Below are 25,565 nucleotides of genomic sequence, written 5' to 3' on the forward strand. Positions count from 1 at the left end.
GTGACATTTAAGCAGATATGAGCTGTTGTTAATGTTGATGGATACAGCTCAATATGGGAGGTAATTTTCCCTTGCTGTGGTGGTGTAGGTGTTCCTGGTGAGAGCTGACACAGGCAGGTGTCACTGAAATCGAGGATCTTGTACAGAGATGGAAGTTAAGGAAAAGTGTCAGCTCCATAAGTGCTCAGTGGGGTTTCTCAGACCTGTGGCTGAGTATGAGCATATAATTGATTTTTTTCAGTTCACTGGACAAACTGGAGGAGGGGAAAAATAAATTCCATTTTGATTTTTCAAGGCTTTTTTTTTTTTTTTTAATGAATGCCTGTGTAAAAATAGATATTTTTTGGTGAAAATGTTTCAGATTTGTGAGTAACTTTGGTAACCTGAATATACCTTTGATAAAATGTTTGACTGGAAAAGAAACAAAAGCCCCAAAACCCAGCCTCCCTCAGCTCTGTCTGTGACCTGGTACCTTCACACTGGCAGCCCCACTGAAGGCTTTGCTCTTGCTCCTTTGGCAGAATAGGGGCAGAATTTGGCAGAATTTCCTGATATCTTCACTCATCTCATTTCCTAGATTTCCCCTCCCCAGCCATGCTTTCAGGGGACAAGAGACAGCATTACCTCTGCAGAAAGATGGGAATTAGCAAAAGTTACATTGGAAAACTGAGAGGGCTTGGTGTGCACAATTAAATCTTGTTTTCATCCACAGCCATGTATGTTATTAACTGGCATGAATTTTGCCTGAGTAACACGTCTGTCTGCCAGTCCTTCCCTCTGTCCTGCTCGTCCCTCAGCCATCAAAAGTGATGCTTCAGCTCTGCTCTGCCAGCCAGCTCAGGGCATCTTTCTGTTTTGGTATTTCTGCCCAGCTTTTGGGCTGTGCTGTGTAATTCAGAGTCCTCCAGTGCCCAGCTGAAAAAATAGTTGGGTTTCTTTGCTCCTTGATCTCCGGGAGAGCCCCTCCATGGTTTGGGCATTGTGGGGGAGCATGTGTGGGCTGCCTGGGAAATGTCTCTCTGCATGAAGAATGAAATCACTTGGTGAACCTAACAAAAGTGCAACCTCCCTGAGCTGGTCTGCTCCCTCCCACCAGCACTTTGCCCTGCTGCTTGCCTTACCTTCTACTGCTTGTTCTCCTTCCCTTCTTTCTGTGGCATACATTGAAAGAGAAATGTTGCTGTGAAAAAAGCACCGAAGGCAGTGCCAAGGGGTGCAGAGGCAATCAAGTGTTGCTTTTCCAGGTCAGACAGGAGATTTGACATTTGCCTGGGCAGCAACTGAAGCCAGGAAATCTCATTAAAAGAAGGAGAATTATCAAGTTCTGTGGATTTAGAAGAGGGTTTATTTGTTGTTGTTTTTAACTCGGTGTTAATTGCTGTAAGCAGAAATCTGTGTGGCTGAATGTATGGAAGGGTGTTGTGCCTGTTGGAAGGCCTGGCAGCCAGCTCCCTCTCCGTACAGGGCTCAGTATGAAGGACAGGGAGTCAGTGGCAACTCCTGGCCCTTCCCACTGCCTCAGGAGGCAGCTCTGCCTGCAGTGGGCTTGGCGGAGTCGGTGCCTGGCACAGGTTGGGCTCTGCTGAAGGTGCAAAGCAGCTGAGCCCTCGGGCACTCGCTGCTCTGTGCTTGGCTCCTGGCTGTGCCCAGGTCTCTCCCGTGGTGCCACAGTCGTAATCCATTGCTGCAGTAGGACAAGACACCTTTGGCCCTGCCATGGCTCAGGGTTTGCTCTCTGCCACAGAGCCCTGCTGAAGCAATAAGCTGTTTTCTGTACTCCACAGCACTTCAACCTTGTTAACCACTCTGGGCTTAAATAATTATCTACTGCAAATGTTTATATAAGGAGAAAATAAAGCCTCAAGCCTTGCAGTTTTTGTTGTACCTTTTTCTCCCCTCTTCTCTCTGTGGTGCCTTGTGCATAAATTTTGAAGTCTTGAAGTTTATAACCTGCCCCAGCTGTAATTCTCAAAGCAGTGTGTTCCAGGCACTCCACCTGCACTCAGTGCTGCAGAGAGAGAGCAGTGAACTTAGCTGAGGCACTGATTTCCTCCCTCTCCCTTCAGTCCCTTGCTTATCTACTCAGTGTCAGGGCTCTGACTCTTTCTCTCTCTTTCTCTCCCTTTCTCTTTCTCTCTTTGTCTCCATCTCTTGCAGTATGCAGTACTGGGCCAGGAGGCTGGAGCAGGAGATTGATGGAGTGATGAGGATATTTGGTGGAGTCCAGCAGCTCAAACTGGTAAGCTGTCTTTCGTTTACCTGTGCTGCCTTTCTTGTGGCAATGTATGTTCTCATCTGCAGAAATCACCCTCAGTGAGAGAACACTCGCACTCAGTCACCCTCTCAGCTCACTCCATGTGCAGGTCATGGCTGGCTGTGCTTCTGGTTCCTGGGCAATCAGATGCATTTACCAAGTGTGTGGGAGTGAGTGTGGTTTGTATCTGCCTGTCTCTGGGGCTGCATGTCACTGCTATCTGAGCATGTACCTGTGGGGTTTTTGCTATATGACACACTAAAAAATACTAAATTCAACTAACCTTTCCTCCAGGGACTGAAGGTAGTTTAATTTGTGTTTTAAATTTAAACTTGTGTTGACAAAGCAGGAAATGTTGAAAGGATAATTTGGCTAGCCATTGGAAGCTCCTTGGTTTTAAATATACATTGCAGGTAAAACTGTAATTGTTGTTTGGCTTCTGTTTCCAAGTGCCAGAAAACGAAATCCAGTAACTGATGCTGGCATCTGCCTCCTGCTCCCTGAGTTAGCACCAGGATACAGAGGCTGCAGATGCCAGACCTGCTCTTCTCCTGGCACCAGTGCTCTGAGTTGGGTTAGGGCAGTTACAGAACAGCTTCGTCAGGGTTTATTAGGTTTGGGATCAAACAGCCTTTGAAACCTTCCCTGTTTCCCTTTCCCAGTAAGACCCTGTTTCCCCTTGCCCACACTCTTGTGCTGACTAGCTGATTTGAAATGGAACAATTTGGAATAACAGTTACGGTGTTAATCTAAAGAAAATAGGCTTCTCTGGAGTGATAAATATGTTACCCCAGGAAAAAAGCATGGGTGTATTTGTGTTTTCTGGTGACAGTGACATGTTCTTCTCAGATGCCAATACTTTATGGGACTCCTACTGTCTGTCTTGCACTAGTAGCTATATTGGCTTAAACAGAACTGTTCATATTTTTTACTGTTGGTTGTAACCATTGTCTAAACACAGAGGTCACACTACTTTCTTTTAAATGCATTTTGAAATGAGTTTACCTGAAGGCCTGCAATACTCTTCACGGTTCATCCATTCATTTGTGCTCATATTTGAGCTGTAGAGTGGTGTATCTGGGCTTTGTGTGCATTCATTTCAAAGGAGCTACAACTGGATTGATATAAACTTCATGTGCAGCATGAAAAGCATATACACCACTTGGGTTTCAACAGGTATTTCTGAATGTAGCCATGCATTTTTGCAATGCAGTTTTGCATATTGGTAGGGTCTTAGACTCAGAGCTGGGGATGTTTTCCAGGCAGTACAATGGCACAGCAGCCAGCATTCTCTTCAGCAGAGCACAGTCATAAAAAACAAAAGGATTGCTACTACATTTTTGTAGATGTCCTCTCTTACAATTTATTCTTATTAACTTTGATTTTACTCCTTTGCATGTTAAATAGGTATATAATGTAATTTTTTTAATGCCATAATTAAAGAGAAATTACACCTCCAATTTGCCGGCACTTGACTCCTATTGGCCAGTCAGTCAATTACAGGTAAGAGAGCTTCCCACTTTTCCTGTTTAATTCTTCTGGTAGAACATAATGCAGTACTTCAATGGATTAATACTGGATAAACTGACTACAGAGGGATTGAAGGGTTTTTTTGAAATCTGTTTTGGAATCTTCTTGTGAAGGGAGGAAGCTAATTATTGTATCTAGTAAATGCATAAACCAGCTGAAGCCAAGAAATGAGCTACTGAAAATTCCAATGTGCAGCTGTTTGAACACCAGAAAGCACTGGTGGAGGCTGTCTGTTGATCTCTAGGGGGAAACTTGGGATGTGGAGCTCAGGTTTGATTCGTAGATGCAATATCAAGTGGATGGTAGTTAAGAACCACATCGCTTGTTAGTGCACACTAGCACAGCTTCACTGATGGAAAATGGCATGGAGTGCTTCATCCTGAAGAACTCAGAGCTGTACCTGCAGGGAGTCCTTACCCACCAGTTGCACACAGGTTCATCGGGGTTACAGTATGGGAGCTGTCTAATGTCATAAAGTGGCACTGTAACCTACTTGGAGACATGGATTAAAAAAGTTGAATAAAAATAAGTCCACATTCTGTTGCAACCACACTCAAAATTAAGAAGTTGAGCAGGCACAGGGGGGAAGGGAAAGCCCCTGAGGAGCTGTGGGAGCTGAAACATGGCATAGCTGGAAGCTAATTCCACCCACTGGGATTTCACAGGAAGGTTTATTATTAAGCAAGAGTAGACCCATGCAGGGTAGGAAGGATAAAGAAAAATGAGGCAAGTAGAGCTTGTTTTTTGCTAAAAGTTGCTGATGTTTTTGAGCTTGCCATGTTGGCCTGGGACATGTCTGCAGAGGGGGATTTCTGGTTCATAGTGCTTAGGGAGTGATATTAGAAGTAGGGGAAAAAAGTGCTCCAGTGTCACCAAAGACAGAACTGGTCCTTCTGAACTTGGTGGGGTCTGTTGTGAGGTGGTGGGTTCCACTGCCAGCTCTCATGAGCCTATGAAGCCTGTAAGCACTGGAGGTGGGTCCATGCCAGAAATAGATCTTCTGTTTCCAGTTCAGGCCTGACTACCAAAGTGTCAGACCAAATAATAATAAAAAATACCCTCCTCAGAGATTTGCCAGGTTTGCTTATGAGTATTTTTTTCTTGGGTTGCTGTGAAAGGATGAGGAGCTGTTCTTTGGTTATTGCCTCAAATCGTAACTGTTGTGGCATATGAGGCATGAAATTTATTGTCAGAAATACGGTGTCCAGGAACATAACGGTGCTGAATATTTTATCCTCCTGGAGTGCTGCCCATCCCAGAAAGATTTTTGTTTTAACTCTTCAGTCATTTCCTTGAGTTGGGGTAAATGTTCAATGCCCCTGCTTCTCTCCTCTCCTACCAGGTGGACAGGCAATCACCTGGAGAGATTTTCCAAGCTTGTACCATGCAGATGCTCCTTTGCACAAGAGGACCATTTTTTTTAAGCAATTACAGGAGGGTGAGAAGCTCTGAGATGTAAAGGGGTATTGTGCCAGGGGCTCTCCTTTCAACTGTGAGGTACCACCTTGCTTCTCTCCTGAAGTCCAGACCTTGAAAACACCGAAGTGCAAATGTCCCCATTGGTCAGACTGGCTATGGTGGGGCCACCCATATGACTGAACACCATGGGCTTGGGGCTGTGTGGAGGACCATGGCCTTGCTGAGATGATTCTCTGCCTGGTGAAGTCAATGTTCAGCCCTCAGGGTGCCTGTGGTGCAGCATCCTGTTGGCTGGCTGGTTCCTCCAGGCATGCCTCAAAACAAATCCCAGCACATGGATAAGGGCATGTTGCTTTGCCTCCCTGTCCTTGCCTCCCTCACAGCTCACCGGAGATAATTGAGAGCACAAATCATTGCTAATTTAGCTCTAACTGGCATTATGATATGTGGGACCCTATAATGCTGGCTGAATAGATTGACATTGTTAAAATAATTATTTCTAGAATAAGGAATATTACACTAAAAATACAACTCTCTGACTTACATTTTTTTTCTGTTAGTGACTTCTTTGTGGCTACAGTGGACTCTTCACTTTGCTGAACAAAAAAAAATTTTGTTTTGGCATTTCTTGCTACACCACACTACATTTCTGTTTCTTCTAGTGTTTTGGCACAAATAAAAGTTATTGCCTTTAGTCAAAAATGAATTAATACTTTTTGTTTCCAGCGTAGATGCTGCAACACCTGCTCCAGGGTAGACTGTACTCAAGAGATTTCCCATGCTGGTGCAGCCCTGTCCCAACCTCCCAGTGTCCTGCTGTGCTGGCACTCGTGGCAGGACCGATGACAGCAGAGCTGTGTGTGCCACTGGGTTTTGTGCCTCACTGAGCAGCTCCCCTGGATGTTGTGTTAAAACTCCTTTTCTGGATAGCTGGGCTGAGGCTCAAGTCTGCCCTGGCTTGTTACCTAAATTGTGTTTGATCCTGTGTCTCCTGAGGCGAACAGCGAGCTGGTCAGAACATCCCCTCCCTCTCCTCTGGTACCTGTTATCCCTGGCTGCCTCTAATGGCCTTGTTTCCTTGCTGACAGTTACTGAGGAAGCCAAAGCCTTTCAAATGAGAGGGGGAAAAGGTAAGAGATGTAAATGCTGAGCCCCCTTTCCTGCTCTGTCTTCCTTTCTCTCTTCCCTCTGGTTGTCTTTCCTGAGGACTGCCTCCATAGCAGGGTCAAGCTCTCTCCTGGAGGTGTCACACCCTGCCACAGACAGGCTTTAGCAGGGGCAGGGTGGGCAGCAGAGCTGGACCTGAGCTGCACCTGCTTCTCCTCTCCAGTCTGTCAAGCTGGTTCTGTACCTTCTTCCCTTTCCTCTGGGCAGCCAAGGGAAGTCAAGAGAGAGTGTCTGGGTCTGCCTTGCTGTGTATGACTGGGAGATAAGGATTCTGCTGGCCTTGGTGATGAGGAACCACTCAGTCTGTAAAGGGTGAGATGGCCCCAAAGCTGAGCCCAGGGTGGGATATGGGGAGCAGCCTGCTGGCTGAGCTGGGCAGGCAGGGAGCCTCTGCCTGAGCTGTACTTGATCCACAACGTGTGACTGCATGGAAAGGAGGATGGGCCCAGGGGAAAGGGAGACTCGTGCTGTGTGCCCTTTGGGATGCAGCCCCCAAGGGGTTTGCTGATTGTGGCACAGTAGAAGTGGCTCAGCTTGCTCCCTGTAATCAATAATCTGGTTTTACTTCAGTGGATTTTCATGTCTGTCTTCTATTCTTGCTTGTTATCTTGTACTTTGTTTTGCTAGTTTGGCATCTCTGCCTGGCAGAAGTGCTGCTGTTCATTCCTCTGGGTTTTTCTGACAGGGGAGGACAGATTCTGCTGGCCAGGGCTTGGGGCAGAGTGACCAGGATGTGTGCAGGTGTCCCCACCTTCGTCTGCCTCAGCCTGCCTGTCCCTTCTGCTCAGCGCTGCTTCTCTGATATATTCTCTCTTGTTTTCAATGCATGGCCATGCTTTAGTTGACGCAGCTGCAGGTGAGGAACTGTGATTGAGCTGTGCACAAACAAGAGCTTGAATTAAAAAAACTAGTATACTATCAGAGTTTTGCCTTGGGTGTGAAGAGTGGCATCTGCCTTGTGTAGTGTTGCAGTCACCAGCACTCCTCTTGTGATGGGGTCTCTGCAGTACCGAGTGTTTCACTCTGTGAGTGCATCCCTTACAAAACTGCTGGTACAGAGCTAGAGCTTCTTTAATGCCAGCACCAGGAGGTGAGACATGCTCTTATCAAAGGAGCTGTCAAGGTTTTCTGTTCAACTTTTTTGATCTTGGGTAACTACTGGAATAATAATAAGTTAGCCTAAACCTCCCAAGTAACTGTGGTATTACATGATGTTTAATTTGTTCTTTTGTTTTCTCTGGGTGTAGAAATACTCACCTGGTCATTCAGTATGGCTGGAGAATCTGAGAAGTGTTAATGGAATTTTAAATGAAGGATGCAAGAGAATCAGAGCCCCCCTGCACAATGCTCTGGACACTGTGTCTGAGAAGCCAGTCTGCTTCCAACGGGCTCTGTCACGTGGACTGGGCATTAACAGAAGCACAGTGATGTGGTCCTTATTCCCAACATGGCAGAGTTGGGAATAAGATCCTAATCTTCTGATATTCAATCCTTTTCCTTCTGAGGTGTCGGCCCCAGCCCCTGGAATGGGAGATGAGTGATGCCCAGTGACTGCAGAGTGCTCAACAGAGTTGAGAGGAGTTTGACCCCAAAGCTTGGGCAACACACAAAGCCAGCTGCTTATGCTACAGCAGCACTAAATGCCTGCCCTCTTCCAGATCCTGCCAGGGAGAAAGGACCTTACTGAGTTTTCCTACAGCTGGTGCCCATCTGGGGACTGCCCAGGAGTATGGGCTCTGTACCCCAGTGAACCCCTTGCCTCCCAAGCTCATGCATAATCTGTCTGATCCTTGCTTTCCTCTCCTCTTTTCCCTCCCCCTCTCCTACCAGCATGCACACAGCCTGCTTCCGTACACCATCACTGTGCCCTCCCCTGCTCCTCATGTTTGATAAGAGGAAGTGTGCGATGCCAGATAAACACATTCCTGTTCCAAACTGCTTGGGTTTATTTTAATCTGCCTGGGCCGTTCAGCAGCCTCAGCACTCTGTTCAGCACTGAGTGCAAAGCCAACACTATATTACCAAGGAGGAGCATTTAAATGTCCTTAGGCTTGCAGCAGCTTGGTTGGGAAAGAGGGATCCTCTGCCACCCCTTGCTTGGGCCAGAGTGTGCCATCGTTAGCCCCCTTACACCCATCATCTCACTTCTCACTCTTTCTCTCTACTAGAACCATATTGCATCTGTACTGCGAGATGTCAGGGAAACATATGCTCCAGCTTTTAGTACATTTGCATAATTAGAGTAATGTGTATGAATAATTTATAGCTGTATGTGGCTGCTCAGTGTGTGACGTTAGCACCCCTCACTAAATCCTTTCCAGTGGGTGGTGCAGATCCTGCACCAGAGCCATTGTGCCGATGCAGTGTGCAGCCTGTTGGCAGATAGAGGGGCCCTGCTTTGAGACATCAGGGTGTGCATATATCTGTGTATATGGTTGTGTCTGTGTATATATATGTATATATATATGTATTTAGTGTAGAAAGATGGGCTTTTACAGTTCTAGGGGAAGAGCAGACTAGAAGTCTCAGAGGCTAAAATGCCTTAGACTCTTAGGCTCAATACTTGTTCTGTTTATGCAGAAGCTGTGAATGAAAATGTTCTGCAACATTTGAAAGCTGAGGCAGGGATTTTTCCAGTAGGACTCAGGTGTGACTAGTTTGTGTGCCAGAATTATGTTGGGTTTTTTTAAATCACTTTTTCAGATCATAAAACTTAGCAGCTTGCAGGGGAGAGGGATAAACATGCCTGCACTGTGTCACAGAGCCTGATCTCAATCAGTCGGTCAATAAATTGTAGCAAAGAATTACCTGGACACTGTCTCACTATTTACCAGCTCTTTAATGTGCAAGTTCTCATGCTGGAAAGCCCAGAGTGCCAGGTAGGTGTTCTAAAGGAGTGATCTGAGTGGCTGAATCCTGGTATTTATGTTCCAGTTAATTTTAGCTTAAACTATATTTGGTCCTTTCCAAATGTTTGAGAGCCTTGGCTGGAAAGCGCTGTGTAAACTGGAATGAAGTGCAGGCATGCACACTTACTGGCTCATCACTATTATCCTCTGGGAAACTGAGGCAGTGCTGAGCAGGTCTGCAGAACCACAGTGTGGTGCAGCCTGGACTGTTCTCCATCGTGGGTAAAGCCAGCAGGTCCTTAGAGAAGGGCGTGTTTAGAAGGGTAACAGGCAGTGTAATAGTCCTTAAAGCCCTTGCTTTGAACCTTTTCACTTTACAGAATTACTTTGTAAAGATAATACACTTGCAGCCAGTTGGTGAGTTTGCACAATCAGAAGGGATTGCCATTGAGTTTTATGGAGTCATTTCTGATTTATATTGCTGTCAGTGACAAGTTAAATGAGCCCAGCATTCAACAGACTGATGTTCAGGTGTGTGCATCTCCTGAGTGCGCTGCTTTGCGTTTCACGCCCAAAAATGTAGCTGATGTAGCCAGCCAGTTACAACAACCATGTTTGTAAAATCCTCATGAATATCCAGTGAAACTCTTTGAATTGATGCTGTTGCCTTTACACAGCCATATGAATCCATGGGAAGGATGAGACCTTGGCTGATGTTTCTGGAAGCCTCCCTCATCCAGGTTGTCTTGCCCTTGACTGAAGGAGCCTGTGTGGTCCCCACATCCATTCCAGCTGAAGTTGTTAACTTCAGGCTGTGTTTAAAAATAAAGCAAAGCAAAATCCATACCAGCTCTGCCAGAATGCAGGATGAATAATTAGGTGGAGATCATTAAAGTTTCCCTTCTTAAAAACATACATAGATTATTCTTTAATGGAAAGTTAATTGTTTTATTATTCTCTCCAGATGGTTCTTTTCCTTTACATTCACAGGGGAATTGATATAGCCTGGAATTCAGTTTCCTATGAGCAGACCTGATAACCAAAAATGCAACTCTATCACTGATCAAGATACAAAACATAGAAAATATGTATCTGTATTCCATCGTAGTTCAGATTTTTCCCATTCTACGATTTTAAATATTATTTATAGGCTTTAAGTGCCCCTTCAACTTGAAATGCTGCAGGCTGGGGAGTTTGCATTTCTCTTCCTGATAGGTTTGTCAGGCAAGCACTAGGAATTGGACGGTACTGGATCCTGGCTTTCTTGTGGATGATCCATCACTTCCATCCATCACTGGACTGCAGAGGAGTGAAATACAGTTATACTGAAAGGTTTAAAGAAGGAAACTGTTGTTAGATACTTGGGGTCATTGTGTGGAGGAAGCAGTAAGATGTGTCATATCTCCTTCGTTCTGTGTGTAGAAATGCAGAAGAGTTTGGGAAGTTGGGGAGGCCAGGGAGGACGTGACTTCTCAAGGGCACAGTTGTGGTTGTTATGTTGCAGTGTGGCTCCAGCCTGGTAAATGGCAGTGGGCACTTTGCATGTTAAGTGAGCATGTTTATCGTGCCTCATTACAGCAGATCACCTCTGACATCTGAAGTGAGTGACCTGAATGGGCCCCTTATTTCAAACACCCACCCGTGCCGACCTATTGGCCTGCAATGATGCTGCCAGTTTTATAGGTACTTATTTCCTTTTAATTATTTAGAGTTAAGATATTATTGTAAGGGAGGGAGAGAGAGTGGAGTCTGTTATTAGATCAGCCTTGCCGTCCTCGTAAGCAGACTGGACTTCAGTACTGGAGAGCTTTGCTTGAAGACTGAGAATCTGTGCTACAGTTAAAGCTGTAGTTTGCTGTGGCTTTATTGAAAAAGTTGGCTCTGCCTTTGGAGGAACTGCCTCTTGGGAGATTCCAGATCTTGGTAACCATCAGGGATCTGTAGCTTTCCAACACTTGTATCCTTTGCATCTTACTTTGACAATTTTGCATACAATGAGCTTGAAAAACTCCACACTCTTTTGTGTCTTAGGGATAAACCAGGTTCTCTCATGATTTGGGAGGTCATATCCAGAGCAGAGGGAAGGAAGGTGAACAGGCTAGGGAGGAAATGTAGGAGGAAGGTGATGCTAATGGCTATGGATTCTCCTTCCTTTTCTGTTGCTCTTGGGCTGATCAATACCAACTGGTATATGTGGGACATCCCCTCTTTATTTTGAGGATTTTTTTGAGGATATTTTGGAGGATTTCTCTGTTTCCTTATTTTGGATTTATATTTGGGCTTGCTCGTTGTGATTCAGTTATTCACTGGGCTTGAGACTTTATTGACTTTTCTCTCTTTTCTAACTGACCTTTCACACCTGGAAGCATCCAAGACAGATTTAGTATGTGTTTGTTCAGCACCTACTATAACCAATAGTGTCATGCTTTTTGGACACTGACCATAGTATAAATATTAAATAGTAAGTAGGAGCACTGAGAAAAATCCTGCCTGAATGAAACATGAGATTTACTGATGCGAAGAGATGCTGTGAATGAGAGGCATGGCTCTTCCCATCAGGGCAGTCTCCTAAATGCCTGGCTGATGTGGCTTGGATTGGCAGCAGGATCTAAATGTCTGTATGTGTCAGGAGCCACTCCAGGGATTGTTTAAGCAGTAGCATTAGTTATCATCTGTTGGATGCCCAAGCAAAGCCTTTGCTTGTAGCTAGGAGGCAGGGAGCAGATTTTCAATTCCCTGCTGTGACTGTAAGGCCAGGTAAATAGAGAAGAAGGAGACAGCAGGGGGTTTATGTGACTTGAGGAGCAAAGAAGATTGTAATGGTAAATGTTGGATTACTTTTAAAAACAAGTAGGTCATTGAAGATACTATGGTTGGGGAACAGAAAAAGAAAAAAAGGCAGATTTATTCCTTGTTCTTCTAAGATTTGTTACTCTATAAAGCTCACTTACTGCTCAGCATGCTGTCGTTTTTAATTTTGGAAGTTCTTTCTTTCTGTCACTGGTCCAGCAAGGATGACACTAGACCTGAGATGAGGGGCTGGGATTTTCAAAGGAGCCTTGGTTCCCAGTTTCCTTGGGCATTATGAGTAGGCTGGGCCTTACTATAGTGCTTGCTGGGAACATCAGCTGTTGTTCCATTTCCTGCTCTAGCAGGACTTGCCTGTGACTCCACAGTCAACTCAAATTGTTTAAAATTCAACTTATCTTTTGTCTTCTGCCCTTTTTTTAAAGTGCTGGCATGCAACAAAAACATTCATCCCTGTCCCTGCCTTTTGTAGAAAGCAGCAGATAGTTTACCTAACATTCAGTGATAATAATTTGCTGTGAGGTAAATACATGGAATATTCATAGCATCACTACTGGGTATGTCCAATTCTGAGTAGAAACGATAGCTCCAATATCTTCTTAAGTGCCCAGTGACTTGGTGTTCACTGAAAAAGAAACCCTAGCATGGTAATACCATGCTTACCTCTAGTGCATTTCACGGCTGATTATTAGAATTACTTGAAAACAAGTTTACTTTCACATCTCAATACTGGAGAGAAGGAAAACATCACAAGTTGGCTCTGTAAACAGGTGAATTGAGGCTTGGATGAGGAAAACCCTTATTCTGCACAGGGAGTCTGGTGCAGGGCTGGGGAGGGAACCTGTGAATCTCAGCTCCAGGGCTTATCTACCAAATGTCTTCCTTAATAACAACTGTTCAGTTTGTCTCTTCTGGCTCATTACTACATCTATTAGCACTGAGCAGTGAATCCTAGGAAATGCAAGTAAGAGAGAGAAACTTTCAGCTTTGAATTCTCCCTTAGGAAACTTATTTCTGGCAAGTTTCACAAGTGGCAGCTTCATGTTTATATTCCTAGGGCCTATAACACATGGCATTTTCTTGTTGGCTCTGCCCTCAGCTCCCTCCCATGACTGAAGTGGTAAGTCCTCTCCTTGCCTCTGCTGTTGGTGTGAGTTTTTAGGGCTGTGCTCCTGATGCAGAGCCTGAGCAGCAGTTGATTGCCAGTTTTCCCTCCTCCTTAGATGTGTGCTAGCTCTCAAACGACATTTTGAGGTGCCTGAAGCATTCTGTGGAAGAAAATTAATTGGTTTTGACAAACCACAGCAGTCCCTTGGGTGCCTGGGAGTGCAACATTTATTGAAACCAGGCAGGAAATCAAAACGCTCTGGTGTTCACTCACCTCGTGTGCAGCTGTATTAAAAAAAATAACAAAGTAAAAAATCCCTAACCTTCCTCTGGATTTTTCACTCTGACATTTGGATCGTCCACTGACTTTCTAATAAAACCTCTTTTTTCTTTTAGGAGAGAGTTTAGTGGTCATGAAAGATGCCAGAATGACAGCCCAGGGAGTAGATGGTCTCTGTTTACCCAGAGAGCAAATGCAGCATCAGGGCAAGCATACTTGCCGTTGTACTTCCACCTTGACCTGCGGCATCCCGAAGGAGGGTAGGGAATTGCAGGTTTTCAGCACTTCTAGGCTTGACCTCTCTGCTTACACAACTTAATAACGAATCAGGCTTCTCCTGCTATTGCAGTGCAGTATTAAGGAAGGATTTTTCATCACAGCTGTAGGCGTAACAACTTCAGTGCAAACCTCAGACTGAAAGCACTCCACTAGCAGAAACCATCTCCTATCCCCACTCTTCCAGGAGCCTGGCCTGTCTTCCAACATATTGGTTACAATCTGATTCATTTCTAAAACATACACAGATACCCAGAGCAAGGTAAAGAAGATCCCTTTATACATGACAGGTGTGTATGGTGGGGGTAGGTGCCCTTCAGTCGGCCAGTGGTTTGAGGTCGCTGCTCTGCTCTGGGCAAAGCTGCTGATGGGAGTCATTAAGTTGCCATCAAGTTTGAATTAGTGTTGATTCACCTCTAAAAAATAACCAGCAGTGTTCTTCACACAGCTCTGAAGGCAGGGCTGGGAAATGAGGGGAGTCATTTTTAAACAAAAGCTGGTTACTGCCCAGGTGCAGTCACAAAATAGGGTTGGGGTTAGTTTTAGAGGGGGTGTCCACTTGCCAGCCCATAAAGTGATGTGTGATTTCTGGACTGTGCCCTGCTTGATGAGGCTGTTGAATCTTTTTACAGGTCTTTTGCTGGCTGTGGGCATCCCCAGGAGTGTTATCAGTAGAGGAAAGCCATATACTTTCAGCCTGTAGGATCAGGTTTATCACAGCTCCTAGCCTCATGGACTAGAAAGAGTACTGGAGCCACTGGGAAGGCTGATTGGAAAGGATCCACAGACAAATGATGTAATGGGAATTATTCAGCTCCTCCAGGACCTTATTGCAATCAATTCCTGGGGTTTTAACAGGTTCTTTTTGCGTTGTCCATCACCACAAGATTTATATGGGTATGGTAGGGGTGCACACTCTGAATGCAGTAAACAATATGGGGTGTGTTAGGCAGAAGTCCTGATGTCCTTGTGCGTCCTCCATAGCTGCAAGTGCCAGACAGAGGTGGGACTTTGTCAGTGTGGTTAGAAACTCTGCTGTGGACTGAAGCTCCTGCTAATGTCTGGAGTGACAGAGATGGGGACGTGATGGACAGAGGAAGCATTTGCTTCTAAAGAGTCGCTGTGGTTTGGCTCCTCTCTGTTCTCACTCGCAGAGGCAGAGCAGGGGTGTGTGGAGGCTGTGGAGGGGACAGATGGGGAGCCAGCCCTAGGAGGTCCTTGAGAGGAGCAGGTAATGTGACTGCGGCAGAGAGGGGAGGGGTGGCGATGGCTGCTGGCTCTGCATCACCGAGACGGGTGACAACTCCTTAAGCAATTAATTACCACAGCTGAGAGCCTGAGCTCGGTGCTAAAGGTGAGCTGCAGTTGTATCAGCAGAGATGCACAAAGGCTTTATTGTTCTGGCTTGGGACCTCGCTGGGGGCTTGTCTTGGTGGTTGTTACTGCAATGCTTCTACAAGCTATTAATGATCTTGTAGAATAGCCTGTAGAACCATTGTCTTAAAAGTCCAGCGTTGTGGGAGGCTAAAGAAGGGGTCATCAGCAATCCTAAATGAAGCTTTGGCAGGTCTGGATACTGCAGGAGAATTACTGCGTAGGTTTCTTCTTCACCTTTCTTCTTCTCTAATGATTCTGCTTTCTGGCATAACAATTACCTACTTTGGATATCAATGTCTATGGGAAACTGGCTCAAGCTAAAATGGTAAATTAACTGCTTTGAAGCTTATGTCCCAGATGTCAGTAGTGATAGATTCTGTTGAGTGGTTTCTAGCTAGAAAAGACTTTGAGCAGTGTCATTTTTCATAGGAAAACTTCCCATATGCTTCTCCAAAAGGCTTTTCTGGGCAATTAAGTGACATGCTGTATGCAGAGATAACATGAATTCAAAGAGCTTTTGCACTTCATCTTCTATGACACACCATACATGTGGTGTCAGTGGTCACCGTGGGTTTGGCCCTTGGTCTCAGTTACTTCTGCAGGAGCAGGGTTTGCCACCCCTGCTGTCTCCCATAACCAACAGGACTCCTGGGGTGTTTGTTGTATGAATGGTTGTATGAGCATGACACACCGTGAAGCTGGGATGTGGGAAGATCTGTGGCAGAGGAAATGCCACCCTACATTCATCCACTGAACGGCATAGTGGGCACCAAGGCCTTTCAGCTCCTGAGCCAGTGGGATGTCTGGTAACAGAGAGACAACACTCTGGACAAGGAGTAGGTGTCATGGGAGTGAAGATTTTCATGCGACTGAATGGCAGCTTCTTTTTCTCTCTTATTATAACAGACTAATAAAGTTCTTCTCACAAGGAGCACCTGTCTGTGTAGGGAAAACCAAACTATGCTGCTGTTCACATACTGGGCAACATGACAATGAAGTCTGGGGGAAAATTCAGCAAAAATCACCATTTTTAGATGTATGCAAGGTGTTTCGTGGCCCTTGGCAAAGAAAGGGTACAGCATGGATTGTGATTTGGGGGCTTTCAGTGTCCCCCACAGAGATGACCCTCTGGTGGCACTGGTTCTTTTAGTCCCTGTATGGCTCCATCTCCTCCCAGGAGTCAAGCCCCTGGAGATTTTCCTTGCTTGACTCCTCTGTGCCAGCAGTCCTGAGTTTCCTGCTGCTTTGCATTTCAGCCGTGTGTCAAGAAATCCCAGCTCCTGGGGTCAAGTGCTAAGCATTTGCTTCTTTATCAGCTATTTACTTAGGAGGATTTCATTATACTGAATCTACTAGCTTTGAATAAATTCACATGCAGTAAATTTATTCTCGCTCTTTCTGAAGGGCTGTGTATGCTAGAGAAAACTTTGAAGACGACCATTTATACCAAAAGCAATTACTTTTGTGGTAATTTTGTATGTATTTTACTGCAGATACTGTATTTCTATTTGACTATGAGCTTTCTCCCAAGTGGCACTGCTAGTCTGGAAGTAGAGAAAGTCAGATGCTTGAATTTGTGGTGCCCCAATATTTTCACATTGTTAACGTTGAATGTATTTGTCTGTGCACTTATTTGAACAAACTCCACCTGTCTGAATAAAGCTACAGGTTGATCTTATCAGAACCCACTTGTAGTTGCTCCATGTGAAGTGGGGAGGTGGGGTTGTTTTGTTTTCTTAATGTTGGTTGATTTTGGTGGGGGTTTTTTGCAACACCACTGTTTCAGCTTCTGGTTATTGGATATCTTCAGCCAGGTGGTAGAGATGGTCTTTCATGACGCTGCAGAGGGCATCTCCAAAGCCTCCTCACTCAGTTCATGAGTATCCAGGAACTATACTCTGCAATGTGGCTAAGTTGAACTATTGGCAAAAGCAGCTTACTTTATGATTTGGAATAATAAACCTGTAAAAAATCCTTCTGCAAATAACTTTTCACATGCGTGATGGGGCACAGCTGAATTCTTCACCTCAGCAGCTGGTTTGCTCCATGCAAACCATAATGTCATATACACAGGAACTCTTTCTGGTGCTCCAGTTGCAGCCCTCTGCACACAGGATCTTCTGCAATCACTTGACCAAGTCCAAAACAAATCAGGAGGAAAAGCTCAAGTAAGAATTTAGGCGGTTAGGCCTGATAACCCATTAAGTTCTCTTTCCACTGGTTTACTTTACATGCTTTGCTTCAGCAGGTAAGTCTTGGTGGTTTTTGTGATTAGAAAAAGCCATTCTTTGGGGCTTGAGGTTTGGTTTACCAAAACTGTTGGTTGTATAGATATATCAGTGGGAATAATAGCTGACCATCCTACATCTAAATGTGCCCTTAGCATTTCCAGAGGGCAAACATGCACGATTCCTTTTGAAAATGGACAAGGGAAAACTGGGGGAATGTGTACTAAAGAGAAGCATGTTCATATTAAAATCCAGAAGGGTAGATTTTTTTTTTCTTCAGTATAAGTTTCTCATTAACAAGATTCGTTTCATTTAGAAGTGGCTCATTAACTAGTTTAAAAAAGGAAAACCAAACCAAAACCCTTAAAGAAATGTAGGTTCCTGTTAAATTGCAAATTCTGTATTCCATGCTGGATTATTGTTTTATGGGAACCAGTGATAGTTATACTGTAAGTATCTACATATTTCACCAGAAAGCAAAAATTGTTTTCCAGGGGAAATTATTATACAGAAAAAAATGTAGTTAATAATAAACTATTGCTATTATGGGATATAATACTTGTGCTCAAGCCCGAATCTGAGATGAACAAAAATGTGCCATCTGAACAGCTCTGAACATCCCAGTCTAAAATTTGTGGCTAGCTGTAACCCTTGCAATAGACTGATGAGGGAGATCACAGAAACTTTCCTGTTAACTGCTGTAATGAAGTAGACAGAAACATTTATATGAGCATTTCTATGGCATGAGAATGTTGTGGTGGTTTCTGGGCTGGTCATTATCTGACTAAGCCACTCACATCTGGAGGAATCACACAACCTCTTGATTTTTGACCTTTTTTCCTTGCATGGCATTTGATTTAGGATTTAATGACAAAAAATTTATTTCTGGATCAGTAAGTCTGTGAAGTTTCAGTTAGTCCAGACAGGGCACGAGCTTGAGCTGGAAGGAAAGACTTCTGTGATTCAGGTAGAAAGTAGTTGCTCAGGACATCTGTGGTTGGGTCCTGTCTCTGTCTTAGCCTGCTCTGGGAGCCTGGGCAGGATCTCTGTATCTCCCTGGTGTAGCAGTCAATTGATGGATTTCCCTCCCATAGTGAGGATTTCTGAATTCACATTCAGTGAATGTTAATAACGCCTGCCACAGAAAAATCTAGGGACAAACTGTGCATTGTTGGTTATTTTTAAGAGGAAGCCAAAAGAAAAATAAGCACACTGAGAGTGTTTTGTAATTCATGTTTTGAAATTAGCACTTAACAGGTAGAAATTAGCCTGAACTGAAAGCAAAGAAAAACTTTGGGCACAACAGGGCTTTGCACTACTTTGTGAGAATGCAGGGAGAAGTACATTTTGGCAGATTTGTAGTTTCAGCTTCTCATGTGCTATTACAGCCCTCTTCATGGAATCCAGCAAACCCTGGAGAAATCACACACGTGAACCCACTTAAATCTTCCCCTTCTAAATGGGGGTCTAAGGCTCAAGCTGCTTCTAGTTGTTGTGGTCTGCCTCAGTTTAAGTTATTTTTCTCATGAAAGACGGAGCAGAGGTGAAATTGGTGCTGTAATAAAAGGTGTCCCTATTTCGTAAGGACCTTAACAGCAGCTGCTGAGGACAAACATTACCCTAAGAAGGTCTCCAGGGGTTGGCTTTGATGGAGGTAATCTTTCTTGTAATACCATTCCTAATGTGGATCTCTGTTAGCTATATGTAGTAATTTCTTCCTCTGTATTTGTTCTGGTATATCTCTAGGGCTGCTTGTATGTGCTGTAGAATATTTACTGTATTTCTTTCTTTCCAATCTCTTGTGCTGTGGTTTTATAACACGTGTCTGTTGCAGATCTGTTCTCTTCTAAACATGCAGTGTACCTCCTAGTTTCTCCCTTACTCCTTGTAGCAGGTTTGTTTGTCTTTTCTTCCAATGTCCTTCTCTGAGCACTGCACCTCTGAGCTGAGGGTACATCAAACTGCAGTAGCAGTTCTGCTCATGGAAGGAGCCTGCAAGAAAAATGGGGAGAGACTATTCACAAGAGCATGGAGTGACAGGGCAAGAGGGAATGGCTTCAAACTGAAAGAGAGTAGGCTTATACTAGATATTAAAAAGAAATTCTTCCCTGTGAGGATGGTGAGGCCCTGGCACAGAGGCTGTGGGTGCCCCATCCCTGGAAGTGTTCCAGGCCAGGTGCAATGGTTCTCTGAGAAACCTGGTCTAGTGGAAAGTGTTCCTGCCCATACCAAGGGGGTTGAAATGGGGTGATCTTTAAAGTCCCTTCCAACCCAAACCATTCTGTGATTCTGTGATTCTATTTGCAGCATTGGGAACAGGAGAGAGAGGGGCAGAACAGCAATGGTTGCCTCAGTATCTTCTGATTCTCACTGGTGGCTCCTGTTCAGATATGCCTGTTGTCCAGCAGATATTCAGGGGTTCAGCTGTGGTAGCTACAGTCTCAAGCCTGTTGCATTTGGTTCTGGCCTATTTTCCCAGCCAGCAAATCCTTCCTGTTTGCTATTCATTTCTCCAGTCCTGACACCAGCTGTTAACAAGTGGCATCTTGATGCTTTGTGATGTCTGGAGGTGGTTTAGGAATCTTCTTACTCCTACTACTCTTTCTTTGCATCGCTTTTGCTATATAGATGATACCATAATAGAATAACACTTCACGGAGGAGTGTGTTGGATTTTGTTTTGACTATTACTGCTTGATTGCATTTGTCATTGTTTTTTTCCTGCTTTTTCCCATGCTTTGGATTTTCTGGTCAAATATCGAGGCATCCTAAACCATGACAGAACAAGTGTTCTCTAAGGGTAATGTCAGAACTCTTGTTCAAATCTTCCCCTCCCTCTGCACCCCAGAATTCATCATCCTCCCTATGCCCCACTGCAGTGTCTGTGCAGATGATTTCTTCTGTTTGTCATTTACAGCTGGCCTGCCTGTCTGGCCATTTGTCTAGAAAATCTAGATAGCTTTTAGACTAGTCAGAGGAATTCCACACCACTGACTTAACTGAGCTGTGGGGAACACTCATCATCTCTGACCTTTTGTTTGCTCTAGCTCAACAGAGGGGTGCAGCATTTGGGCTGGGTCTGTGTCACATCCATGGTGTGCAAGGAAATCATTCTTGCATCTCTGCTGCTGTCTCTTCTGAAGAGCAGCTCACAGCTGTAATTTCTGCAGTCAGAGGGACTTAGCAAGTGGTGGATTGAAAGGATTGTCCAAACTGTCCCAGAGAGGGCCCTGGAGATCACTGTGTGTCAGCCAGTGCCGGACCTTTGCTGCTTTCCTGGGAGACATGGGGCTCCTCTGTTGTCCCCTAGGAAGGGAAGGGACCCAGCTGACCAAATTCAATCACTTTGTCAATGAGGATAAATAAGGATCATAATCCAATTGTAATGGCAATTCCAATGCAGCAAACTCGAGGCAACTTTCCAAAGCTTCTATATTTATACCTCACTCATTTAAAGCAGAAGGAGGCAGACCAGCTTTTGCCAGTCTTTCCCATGTCCCAGGCAAATCACATTGCCAGCTCAGACAAACTTCTTGATGGGTGTCAGTAGGACCATCTCTTTTACTGTGTTTACTGGTATGCTCTGCCTCTGCTTCCAGGGACTGAAGGCTGATGGTGACTTACAAAAATAATAAATGCATAATAAATAATATTCTTCTTGGCACAATAGTTCCCAGCTGTACACCACTGACTTCACCCACTCAGTACAAAGCTTGTACAACAGGTGATGATCTCTTGTACCAAAACTATGGGAAATCAGAAGTATTTAATTTAAAGTCGAAGTCCATAGTCTTTTTAATGTGAAAATATAGCATAGCATAGTACTTAGGACTATGGGTGGAGGAATCTTCTGAAAGTCTATGAGCAAATCTGAAGAAGATTGATTATTAATTATCAAGTCCTTTCAGGAATTTGTCTTAGTTTTTTTATGTTTCAAATTATGATAACAAGATAATGAAGATAAATTTTCCATAGCTGTAACTGAAAGCTTGGTACAGGTTGTACTTGAGGCAACTGGGTCATCCTTTGGTTAAATTATTAAATATTCCTTTATCTCATTACTCGGATACAACCAAGTGAAGTCAGCAGCACATCATGTGCAAGGTGGGGGCTAATGAGACCTTAGAACTGCTGTGCAGGTGACTTGTGTGTGATCCACTGATCCCTGGCTGATGGGAGTCCTTGATGTCTGTCCTTGTTCCCAGTGTATCAATCCATTGATTACTGATGGAGCCCAATTCCTTGTGCAGTGGGACATCCCACAGCCAAGGGCTTCCCCAGCAGAGCTGCCGTGCTCCACCGTGCCAGTGCTCAGGGACTGCAGGGCTGCCTGGGCAGCTCTAGGGACACAAAGGTGTCAAGCCCAGAGGACTGATGTCCCCCTGGTCTCCTACAGACAGACCTGTGTTCCTGTGCTCACTGCCAAGTCATAAAATCAATTAGAAATTAAAGTCAGATTCATGAGTTCACTTCAGCTGCTCTAGTGGTACAAACCAGCTGCAAATTCAGCTTTTATGCTGTTGCTACTTTCCCCAGCTTTTATGTGTTAGCAGCTTTGCTTTTAAAAGCAGTTTTTAAATGGCTTGAGATTGATGCTTAACTTCAAAGTGCTAACAAATATTGCATTGCAAATTCCTCCTTGGGCTACTCTATTACTTTTTTTTCTAAATAATTTTGAAAACAAAGGATATTCTTCAGGGAAAACTGTACTAAGGTGAATGAGATGTTTCTGAGTGTGCACATCAGTGCAATGTGAACAGAGTGTTGCAGTGCCAATGATTGCATCTAAATCCAGGATTTGCACAATTAAGAACACCCATTATGATGTATAATTCTGTTAGGCTAAGGAGCTCTTAGATAAAACCAAAAGAAATCTCAATTCAAAAACTAGTACCATTTCTCTGCCCTTGTCAGAATTCATTGAATCGTGTGAGAGTTTGATTTTTTTTGAGCATTTTAAAAATTAATTGCGGTTATTTTATTGTTAACTTCATACTGAAAGTACTTATTCTCACTACTTTTAATAGTATTAAGCAAAAATACAACAATCATGATTAAGGTTTAAGAACTCTAGTTAAGCAGCATATTTCAAAACAGAATATATTTAAAAATACAGTCCCACATTACATAACTACCACACAATTTAATTTTGGATGGCTTCACTGTGCATTTCAGGTTGCAGATATTGCTAGCTTTGCAGTCCAGTCTAGTGTTAAAACATCAAATTTCCCGATTCCATCATGCGTGTTCTTTCACAGTTGCTTTTAAATATTTCATCCGAAATTACTGATATGCCTGCTCTGCTTTACAATGCTTTTTGGGGGACTAACGACAACTCTTTGGGATTTGTAGCGGTTTTCTCATGTTTAAATTGGTAAGCACTTTTCTCACTTAGATCTGTCTTAAGATATATTTAAGGGCTCAGAAAGCTTCTGGTGGGAAAAATTGCCCCAGCTTTATATCTGGTTTGGCTAAAGGTCATTAAACGATTGACTTCTCTCTACAAGCATCCTAACCATGGTTTTCCAGTTTATAAGTGACCGTTTCCATGTGTCTGCATAAGACAGGTATTAAACCATCTGACAAGTTAAATCAGAAATCAGACAAAGAGAGACGGGACAAGGGAGAACAGATTATATAACCCTCTTCACTGGAACAAGTTGAAATCTCACTGTTTTCCCCAAATAAGCAATATGCTCTGTCAGCACAACAGTAAAGCGTGTGTGTGCATATTCATGCCAACTTCTATAGCCATGCATTTGTGTGGTTAATCGGGGTTGGGGGGAAACCACATTTGCATCTATGCAAATGGTCTTCCAAGAAATGAAGCAAGGAGAGACCGTTCCAGGTAATCACAGCAACTCTCCTTGTTTGGTGCAGCAAGTCGGCCGATGGCATGTGAGCTTCCCCAGGATGGATTAAGGAAGGGATATTTGGCTATTAATGAGTGAGTTCAGTGGCCTTTGGGCACCGTGTGACTGTGCCTGCACAGAGCAGCGGTGTGTGCCTGCAGGGGCAGGGTGCGTGTTGTAGGCAGTGTTGTGTTGATGATGGCTCCTTTGCTCTCGGGAAGATTAACCTATTTTTAGACCAAACCGTTGGTGTGAGGCCAGGAGAAGCCTTCTATCTTTTAGATTTATGGAGGTTGCCAGGCAGATCTTAAACACTTTCTCTAAGCTGCATTTATTTGTATTTTGGCTTCTTTTTGGAGGCCAGGTTCCCTGTATCTCTTTGGATAGAACCCTCAGTATTGAAACAGGTCCGGAGTCTGTCAAGTAATCCAGTTCATTAAACATTTGAAATTACCATACAAAAAAAAGTAATTTATTTTCTAATTATTCTCTGTCTTGCACACGCGTGCATCGCTGAAGTGTCACTATTTAAAATATTTATCTCTCTCCGCTGCGTGATCTGCTCGAAGGCCATGGAGGGGCGATGAAATAAAAGCACTCTTTCCCAACACAGGCACATTACTTTGACTTGTCTTGGGCTGTTTTGACGTCTCCCTGTAAATACATTTATTTTTCATTAGGATGTTTCTGGGTTTCTGGCATCCAGGAAAGCCAAAGTCATTACGCTGTTCATCTGTTAGAGACAAAATGAAGATAAACAAGTGTAATGAACTCCTGCTGAAGCCATTTCTCTGTTGTCTTTCCCTTGCTGCAAGTGTGTGTGTGTGTGTGTGTGTGTGCAGGAACAGCCTCCTCATGCTGGCTGGATGGGGGCAGCTGCTCTCAGTGCTTCCATTCTTCATCTGCGAGGAGGATTCAGCTGGGGAGAAGGATTCAAGCTCCAAGTGTGCTGTAGTCCTCAGGTTTTGCTGTTGTGTCTGGCGAGTTCAGGCTTGGGGCATCATCTGTAGCTTCCCTTGGGAAGCTGTGGGGTTTAACTTGTGATCTCAGCCCCACAGCAGCTTCCTCCATCACTCTCCAATGTGTTACAATGATAAATACACTGGAGATTGAAATGTGATGACAGAATAATGCCTGTGAGGTCCAAGCAGGTACTGATGGAGTTGGTGGTGGGGATTGGAGGATCATGTAAGGGATGACACTTGAGTACTGCATCCAGCTCTGGGGTCCCCAACACAGGAAGGACATGGAGCTGTTGGAGCAAGTCCAAGTTCATTAGAGGGATGGAGCACCTCTCCTGTGGGGAAAGGCTGAGAGAATTGGGATTGTTCAGCTTGGAGAAGGGCAGGCTTCTGTGTGACCTAATTGTGGCTTTCCAGTACCTGGAGGGAGCCTGCAAGAAAGATGGAGAGGGATTGTTTACAAGAGCATGGAGTGACAGGAAAGGCAGGAATGTCTTCAAACTGGAAGAGAGTAGGTTTAGATTGGATATTAGAAAAAGATTCTTTACTGTGACAGTGGTGAGGCACCGGTATGGGCTGCCCAGAGAAGTTGTGGATGCCCCATCCCTGGAAGCGTTCTGGGCCAGGTGGGATGGGGCTCTGAGAAACCTGGGACAGTGGAAGGTGTCCCTGCCCACAGCAAGGTGGTCCCTCTCCAACCCAAACCATTCCATGATTATATGACATGTTCACTGCAGGGATTTTTCTGTTGCAGGCTGGGTACCTCATCCCAGCTAAGGACTCAGAAAAGCTATTGGAGAGTCTGTGGCATAGTAGCAAACAGCCAGTACGATTGGAGGCTGGTGGAGAGGGAGTTAAAGGCAACCAGAGACAGGAATATTGTTTGGAGATCAGGGAAAGCTTGGAAAGGATAGAAAGTAAGCTGCAAAGAGGCATGAAGATGGGAGTAAAAATGAAAGCGAATATTGAGCTTTCTAGGGTGGCACATATGCTCTTTCTTCGTCCTAGTCTTTCAATTATTTCCTATTTATTTGAGCCCTCCCTCATGCGCCCATCCCCACCCTTCCAAACTGACTTGCTTATTGAGTCTGAGTGAGTTTATGCTGAATTTTAAAATACCTTCTTTTTCTCCATCTCTAAACTGCTAATCTCTCAGGCTGAGGAATCCTGGGACAAAGAGGAGTCCGCAGAGTGGAACTCTGTAAAATTAGCTTTTGCAGCATTAGTGTTTGCACAGTTACAGGCTGAAGCCCTGCGCTCCCCCTGCCTGGCAGCCTGCCTCCCTTCCCCAGGGAGGCCAGCACAGAGTGAGCTGCCTTCCTCCTTCTCTTCCTCCTCCTCCTCCTCCTCCCTTGCCACCGTCCCTCTGCTGTGAGAGGAGGAGCAGAGGGGAGAATTGGCATTCACTCGGACAAGGGTTTAACTTGAATTATCTTGGGCTTGTCTCCTGTTTTTGA

The 25,565-nt window shown here is 44.5% G+C and overlaps 1 protein-coding gene across 1 annotated transcript in view; it reads left to right on the plus strand.

Annotated features, from left to right (window-relative positions):
• Positions 1–2,157: 2,157 nt before the first annotated feature.
• CACNA2D2 (calcium voltage-gated channel auxiliary subunit alpha2delta 2) overlaps positions 2,158–25,565 on the plus strand; it is a gene marked incomplete at its 3' end in the record, with an annotated part of 188,321 nt that continues 164,913 nt past the window's right edge. The window contains exon 1 of the mRNA XM_082288992.1: positions 2,158–2,239. Within this exon, the coding sequence (XP_082145118.1) occupies positions 2,159–2,239 (81 nt within the window). The 5' untranslated portion in view covers position 2,158. The remainder of the gene's footprint in view (positions 2,240–25,565) is intronic.

The sequence above is a fragment of the Coloeus monedula genome (assembly GCF_965178545.1).
Source record: "Coloeus monedula genome assembly, chromosome: 11".
Classification (NCBI taxonomy): Eukaryota; Metazoa; Chordata; class Aves; order Passeriformes; family Corvidae; genus Coloeus; species Coloeus monedula.